This window comes from Pipistrellus hanaki (assembly GCF_964339955.1).
Source record: "Pipistrellus hanaki genome assembly, chromosome: 18".
Taxonomy (NCBI): domain Eukaryota; kingdom Metazoa; phylum Chordata; class Mammalia; order Chiroptera; family Vespertilionidae; genus Pipistrellus; species Pipistrellus hanaki.
In genome coordinates, this window is record NC_140520.1 from 21,812,009 (window position 1) to 21,819,446 (window position 7,438).

Here is a 7,438-nt window from a genome sequence, read left to right on the forward strand (position 1 = left end):
CTGCCCTGGCCACATTTCCTCCTTCTGGGAGATTTCATTTCCTCATCTGTATTATGGGTAATCCTGCTTAACCTCACAGAGCTGCTGTAAGGAATAAATGAGACCAGGGCCCCCCACAATGTCTGTTCTCATCTTCCTTTCCCAGGCTCTTAAACTCAGAATCCCTCAGGCGTCACCCACAGAATCAGTCACCTCTTAGATCTGGGTTTAGTGTGTGATTCCTGGGGTTTTCTACCCAATGTACCTGAAGTCTGGTCATTTTATTCAAATGAATAGCAGGGGAGAAATAAAAGTCAACATTAGGTCCAGATCTGTATATGAACAGATGATTCAACATAGGGAAGAATATATATATATATATATATATATATATATATATATATATATATATATATATATATAGTGGTAATGAGAGAAAGAACTAGAGATCAATAGAGTGAGAAAGGAGAACAGATTTGGATCCTTGCAAACCTTCCCCCAAAGTTCTCAAGCCCCACTCACCCATTATTCCCTCCCTCAGTCCACGGTGTGTGGAATGGAACAGTCTCACACACAGAGTGCCTTGCCCTGGCTCATCTCAGAGACTTCAATGAAATGACTCCAGAATACGACTTGGAGTGCATATGAAGTCATAAAATATTCATGCAAGCGGAAAATGGGCAAAAGTCAAAATGGCTGCCACCTGATGATGTCTAGCTACTGGACCAAGGGGAGCGGCCCCTTGTGCTGGTACAGGCAGAGCTGGTCATGGCTGTGCTGTCTCTATCCAGAGGACAAAATTCTCCCTGATGCCGCCCCCTCTTCCATCCCACCAGTTCCCAGCCAAATGTGAGTCTTTCATCACCTGTGACAGGGAAGCTCACCCCTCTGTTCAGTGGGACTTGTGGAGGCCAGTTCCTCCACAGGACTCTCTCTCCCCACATCCCCTGACCACACACACACACACACACGCACGCGCGCGCGCGCGCGCCCATGGAGACGGGACCTCATGTTGGGGTTTTATTTTTATTTTACAAGAATATAACATGCTGTAACAGGAAACACAGGGATTGAGTACATCATCTGTATCTCGGAAACCAGCTCCAGTTGTCAACAATAAATAAAATATTTCACTAATGAGGAATTCCTGGCAGGCGTAAAGAGGTTCCCAGCTCGTCCTGAGGTAGAGCCTGGTGGGGGAGGGACACAGGCTGCCAGGTCTTGCTGAGATGCTTGGGGGGGTCGAGGCAAACTACAGTCACAATAATAAATAACAATAGCAATCACACCAATAGACAGTAACAAAAAAATAACATGCTCTGGCAAGTCTTCACAGAACCAACAAGACGTTACAACTTAAATAATTGTCTCCTGGAGGAGCTCACAGTGCAGCGAGGACAGGGCTGCCTTCCCGGGCACAGGGGGCCACCTGGTCCATCACCTCCCCCGGGGCTCCTGCACAGGCCCCACCTCGGCAGGTTTGTTCGGAGATGCCCTGAGTGACAGGCAGGTTCTGATTTCCCCGAGGGCCTGCTCTTCCAAGCAGCCTCTCCCTCTACCTCCATTCCCAGCTTCTGGGATCGTCCGAGGGTCATCGTGGTCCCTCAACATTGCAAGTTAAGTACCCCTCGAGGGTGTATCCCAGCAGGAGGCCCCGCTCACGTGTGGACCCTGCTGCAAACACAAGGTCAGGCACCACCTACAAGGTCACTGAGAGCACCATGATGCATTTCCCATGAGCAAGATGGCTTCTCTTCGGGGCTCTCTGCTCACTTGGAAGTGGATTCAAAGGTCAGTGTTGGAGGTATGAAAATCTCCCCTGGGGCCAGCATCACACTGGTCCCCTGGCCTTGGAAAGACTGTGAGGCTGGACACAGGAGTGTTAAGAAGTACAAGCTAATGGGCCCTTGGGCGGCGAGGCAGGTGCGGCGGATGGAGCGGGAAGGGTCCGCATCCAGGGCGCCCTCCTGTGCCCCGGACAGCCTGGGAATGAGGTGGACGGACGGGCTGTGCTCGGTCAGCCGTGCGGCAGGCAAAACCGCTGGCCCGGCTGTCTCCCCTCCCGTCTTTGAGCTTCCCTTTATTTACATTTCCCAAACCACCCTGGACTAGTTCCTGCCCCGGTGAGAATGACAAGAGCCAGGGATACCTCCTGCACCACCATCCCTTTCCCCAGAGAGCACCACACAGCCGTGACCTTCAGCCCTGACCCACAAGTCCTGGGAGTTGGGGACGACCCTCTCATGCATCAAGTTCGGTCCCACAGTTATCTGGAGGAGAGGCTGTTGCTTCCAAAACAAACAAAAAATCACAGCTTTTCCTTCCCTGTCCTCTTGTTTGCTTTGCAGAACCTGCTGCCCACCCAGGGGGGCAGCTGCCTCAGGGCTGGGTGACTCAACTTCTCTTCCCGGAGGCTCAGGTGTGTGAGGGCTCTGCTGAGCTGCAGCTGCAGCTGCACGGAGAGGCGCCGGTGGCCGAGGCTTGGGCAGCCAGGTCGTGGTACGCGGGGGACTTCAGGAAGCGTGGGTAGGAGTCCTTCTCCATCAGGATGCGTGTCTTCCCCTGAGCCACGTCGAAGCACGTGGCCGTGGCAGCCTGCAGGTTGGTCCTGGTCAGCTCCCTGGTCTCGTGGTCTATGTTCACCTGTGGGGAGGAGGGCAAGCACATGGGTGAGTGGGGGTTGCGGGGCATGGGGAAGGGTCCAGCAGACGGAAGGAGGAAGGGCTGGCAGCTGGGGCAGTGGAAGGAGCCCTGGATTCTGAACCGGAAACCCGGCGTCTCCAGAGTCCATTACTAAGTGGCTTTCAACTCTGGGCCAGTCCCCTCCGCTGATCCAGTGTCTGCCCTCCAATCTCTCAGAACCCTCAAGCATGTGCTAAGACTGTCCACAAGTGCAACCCCTTTTCACCCCTTCCTCTCTAACAACCACTCCTAGGTGAGTGCCAGGGCCTGCTAGCGGTTCCTCCCCTTCCCCTCCCTCCTTCTCCGTCCTCCCCTTATGCCCCCTCCCTGAACCTTTCAAACCCCAAGTCTGTCTGGTGGCAGCTCTCCTCTTCCCATGTCACTCAGAGGAAAGCCAAAGTGCGTGCTGGGCCCACGCAGCTACCTGGACCCACCCCTGGCCACCTGCCACCTGTGTGACCTCATCTTCTATTCTCTCCCCCCTCTCCACGCTCCACACAGGCCAAGGTGCTGGCTTGTGGTGATGACAACACTCTCTGGCCTTTGCACTTTCCTTTTCCGGTTCGGTGTGCTGTCCTCCCATAACTCTCATGCCTCTGTGCATGTGTCACCTTATCCAATGGCCCATCTCTCACCTCCCTCTGAAAGATGGAAAGACCTCACTTCCTTTCCCCTGGCTCCCTCCCCTACCTGCGTTATGTCTATCAGAGGACCAGAGCACCCCCTGGCAAATGTTTATTTGTTTGGTTGGCTGCTGGCACCTTCTCCCACTAGGATAGAGGCTCTGTTTGTTCACTGCTCTCTTCCCCATGACTACTAACGGGACCTGGCATGGAATGGATGCTCAATAAATTTTTACAGAATAACGTGGACTAGATAAAAAGTGTCCAGAAAATAAAATAGAAAGTGTGGCACTAAAAGCAAAGCATTACTTCCATCTCTCCACTAGGTGGCCCCCGTGTTCTTTAGCAAATGCGGGCGCCAGGCGGTGGAGGCCTGAGGGAAGCTTGCAAGTTCAATGACCTTCTGAGGCAGGACAGCCAGGGGAGCGAGGCAGGTCACACAAGGTCCCTACAATGGGCCCGGCTCCCCAGTTGAGTGTTTTGGGCGCTTCTAAAAAATGGCTTAGTCTACAAGAGTGGGTATGGACCGATGCCAAGATACCTGCCCACCCCTTCAACCCTGTCAGTGAGTCTGAGGGTAGTGACCCCCCAGGGTGGCAAGAAGCCCCCAATTCTCAGTGGGGAAGGAACAGGCAGGGTCTGGGGGAATCTCGGGATCCATCTAGGCTCTGACCTCTTTGGGGGCTTCGCTGCCGATGAACTCCTCAAAGATCCTGTGCGCCCGGGAGGCCAGCTTGGTGGCCGACCGGATCTTCTTGAACTCCTCACAGGCCAGCCAGAACTCCAGGTTCTCCTCGCTGAACTCCGTCTTCAGGAAAGCATGGAAGGCAGCCACCCCGTCTGGGTTGAAGGGAGAGAGGAGGAGACTGGTCAGACTGAGGGAACAGCGGGGAATAAAAGAAGCAAAGACAGCCATTGCCGCCGACGGCTCTATTTTTAGGATGCAATTTTCTCCAACAAGGACCTGCCTTTGTATTCTGAATAGAGGCTGGCACACCGGGGGATCATCATCATCATTATTATTATTATTATTATTACTACAGCTGTTATCTTGCCCACCCTTTCAGCATCTCTCAGGCTGATCTTCCCCCCCCCCCCCCCCCAAGCACATGAGCACACACGTGCCATCCACAGACAGACACCACAGGGTCCTACTCACTTTTACTGCTCAGCAGCATGTCAAACGACTCTCTCCATGCCAGCACATCTTCTGAGAAGTTTCTGCGCAAAAAAAAAAAAAAGGTCAAGATTTTAATTTAGAGAAGAAGGCCAACCCATTCATGCACAGCACAGACCCTAGCCAGAACTCTGATGGGAGTTGCCTAATCCAGAGGAAGACTTGCTCAGTGATGATTGGCGTGGACTCCTTCAACCCTTGGTTGTGGGTGAGGGAGGACAGAAGTATTTTCTAGAACGCAAGTCTGTCACCAGGAACCAAAGCCAGGCCCCGTTTGCTCCTCAGAAAATATCTTCACAAGGCGGACTCTTTGCTGTCCAAGATTCTTGCGTTTCCCCTGACTCTCGGGGTGTTGTTTTGTATGTTTTCCCAAGGAAATAAGGGCCTCGTGAACCCCAGAGCCTGGCACAGTTGACGAAAGGGCTTTTAGGTGAGGCGCATACCCATGGAAGCAGAGCCATTGATTGACACCTTCAAGGGGTCTTGGACCCGGTCCGAGCCCTGGTTAAATGACATCTCCAGGTGGGAGAGTGTGAGAACCGGGCATTCGGGTCCTGAGTACACTCAACTGCACGCAGACTTAGAACCCCGGAGCCATCCTCCCAGTCACCCATGAGCCAACAGCCATAGCGGACCAGCAGGAAGCCCGGGGAGGGGTCACCAAGGTCCTACCCCCCAGCATGTCCTGGTTTCTCCTTCCCATAACTCCTTCCCTAAATCTGTCCGTCTCCTCTAGGGCCCATGGGCTGGTCAGCAGGACTCACCGCTCTTTGCTGTGTTTGCTGTTCCCCTCAGACTTGCCAGCGTCGGAGCTGAGGTCTGATTTGTGAAGAAAGATCCCCAGCCGGGTCTTGAACTCTTTGGCTCTGGAAGACAAAGCAGGAAGCATGTAAGGATTCTCCGTGTGCTCAGCCAGGGCAGAGAGGTTTTGGGGGGGGGGGGGGGGCGGTCTCAGAAGAGCTCAGACTAGGAAGCCCCCTGAATTCCAGCCTCCAGGGTTCCTGGGAACGTGGCTTCTCTCCTTAGTATCAGGAACCCCCAAACCATGAAAGGGATGTTTGAGCCGGGCCTCCGTAGGTCTTACACTGTCTGAGTTTACAGCACTTCGGACACTTAAGTCACACTGCTCTCGCCCTCGGGACAAAGTGCTGAATACTTCTGGAACTGTGTGGAAACTAATTACTCCTCTTTACCTTGCCCTTCCCCGGCCACCAGCTACAGCAAGGATTGGGGGCAGCTGAGCAGCCGCCTGGGAAGTGGGCCCATCCCTCCTCACCTGCGGACCCCAAAACCACCTCCCTGCCTTCCCAGGGCCAGAGGAGGCCACGCCCCGAGGTGTGGGCTAGCCAATTAAAAAACCAAGTGCTTAAGAAACTGAGGGGGCCGGTTCGGTTTCTAGCGGGTCCGCTGAGAAGGACTGCCACTTGTCAGAGGCTGGATGGAGAATGGCAGGAAGCAGCGGTCCCTATGTTCCCGCCTCTCTCCCCTGGGCTCGGTGCTTCTCTGAGGTCCTAAGGGAAGCGGCTGAGCAAGCGGCACCCGGGTGACCTCTGCCTCTCCCATCCATCCTCAGCCTCCTAGTATCCCGCCCACCCTGGTCCCCAAGCCGGCCGGCGCGCCCCCACTTCCTCCGGGCGGCGGGACGAGCCCCTCTCACCTCTCCAGGCAGGTGGTGGGGAAGGCGGACAGGGTCCGGCACATGGCTGCGGGCGCGGGGCAGCACGGCGTGGGGGGACGGGCGGCGGGCTCCAGCGGGCACGGCAGCGCGAGGAGCAGAGGGTCCGAGAGGCAGAGGGTCCGAGAGGCAGAGTCCGCAGCAGCTGATGCTCGGAGGCTCGGGTAGGGTTGGGCTTTGCAGGCTGCACTCGCGGAGCCCGCGATCCGGAGGCTTTTATGCTCCCGGAGGAGAGGGGGCGGAGCGCACTGCTCGCAGCCGACCAATCAGAGAGCGGGACGGAGTGCCACTTAGGCAGAGGCGGGGCCGGGAGTCGAACCCCCCGGGGCGCCGGCGCAGGGCTGCACCCAGCCACCCGCGTGCAACCTTCACCCAGGGATGCGGAGGGCGGGGGGAGCGGGGGTCACACGGGACAGCCTTCCTCCGGGCAGAGAAGTCCCAGGAAGATGAGACACGCATACCCCATTACGGGGGGGGGGGGGGGGGGGGGGGAACCCGCTGGTCTCTGGTAAAAGCTGGAACCAACGCAGAGGGAGAGGATGCTGGTAGTGGGCTGAAGGGTCTGGGAGGCACACGTGGTGTGGGTCACAGCCTGAGCCTGTTGGGCCCTGAAATGCAACCCCAGGTAAGAGAGCCTCGTGATTATACTGGTGACTGCCACGTACTGTGCTCCTAGCCGGATGGATGGCCACCGGGCTAAGTGAGGCCTCTACCCTCTCATCATCCCCTCCTTTCTGTGAGCGGAGAAACTGAGTCAGAGAGTGAAAGAGGCTTGCCTGAGATCCTAGAGTTGGGCATAGCGGACATGTGGAGGGAGGTGAAGACGGAGGGAGCACCTGACTAAGACAGGTTAAATATAATAACTTGCTCCAAGTTACACAGTAATGATTTTCCTGTATGTTTCCCACTGCTTCCTCCTCAAAAATAAAAGAAAGGAAGAAAGGAATCTTGGCACCTCTGTCGCTGATGAGTGATCCTGGGTAGAAGAGCTGCTGATTCAGTGTCCTGGTCTCTGAGATGCAGGTGATGAATGCTTTCCTGGCTTCTCTCCTCACCTTCCCATCAAGGCCACACAACCTCCCCCCACGCCACATGAAGAGGCTGCTTGAGAGGCTGCCAATGTGGCGTTGAGAGCCAGGTCCTGGCTGCAAACCATGGCTCCGCCATTGATGGACGGAAGACCTTCCTTGGGCAAGCCTCTTCATTTTCCCCGGCCTCGTTCTCCTCCTCTCTAAGATGAGAACATGCTATGTGTATTTCATGAGGTGGGTGTGAGGTGTAAATAAGCTAATTCTTAGTTTT

At 55.5% G+C, this 7,438-nt stretch overlaps 1 protein-coding gene across 1 annotated transcript; it reads right to left on the bottom strand.

Moving 5' to 3' along the window:
• Positions 1-986: 986 nt before the first annotated feature.
• Positions 987-6,334, bottom strand: RGS16 (regulator of G protein signaling 16). The gene is made up of 5 exons (XM_084866041.1): positions 6,119-6,334; positions 5,226-5,327; positions 4,444-4,505; positions 3,958-4,124; positions 987-2,622 (listed from the first exon to the last, which is right to left on the bottom strand). Exons 1-5 carry the CDS (start codon positions 6,160-6,162, stop codon positions 2,395-2,397), a joined length of 603 nt encoding a protein of 200 aa, XP_084722167.1. The 5' UTR covers positions 6,163-6,334; the 3' UTR covers positions 987-2,394.
• Positions 6,335-7,438: the final 1,104 nt, after the last annotated feature.

Coding starts and splice junctions, on each gene's coding strand:
- RGS16 (XM_084866041.1), bottom strand. CDS start 6,162: ATGTGCCGGACCCTGTCCGCCTTCCCCACCACCTGCCTGGAGAG. Junction 5,328..6,118: donor CCCACCACCTGCCTGGAGAG/GTGAGAGGGGCT, acceptor TTTGTCTTCCAG/AGCCAAAGAGTTCAAGACCC. Junction 4,506..5,225: donor AGCAAACACAGCAAAGAGCG/GTGAGTCCTGCT, acceptor TTTTTTGCGCAG/AAACTTCTCAGAAGATGTGC.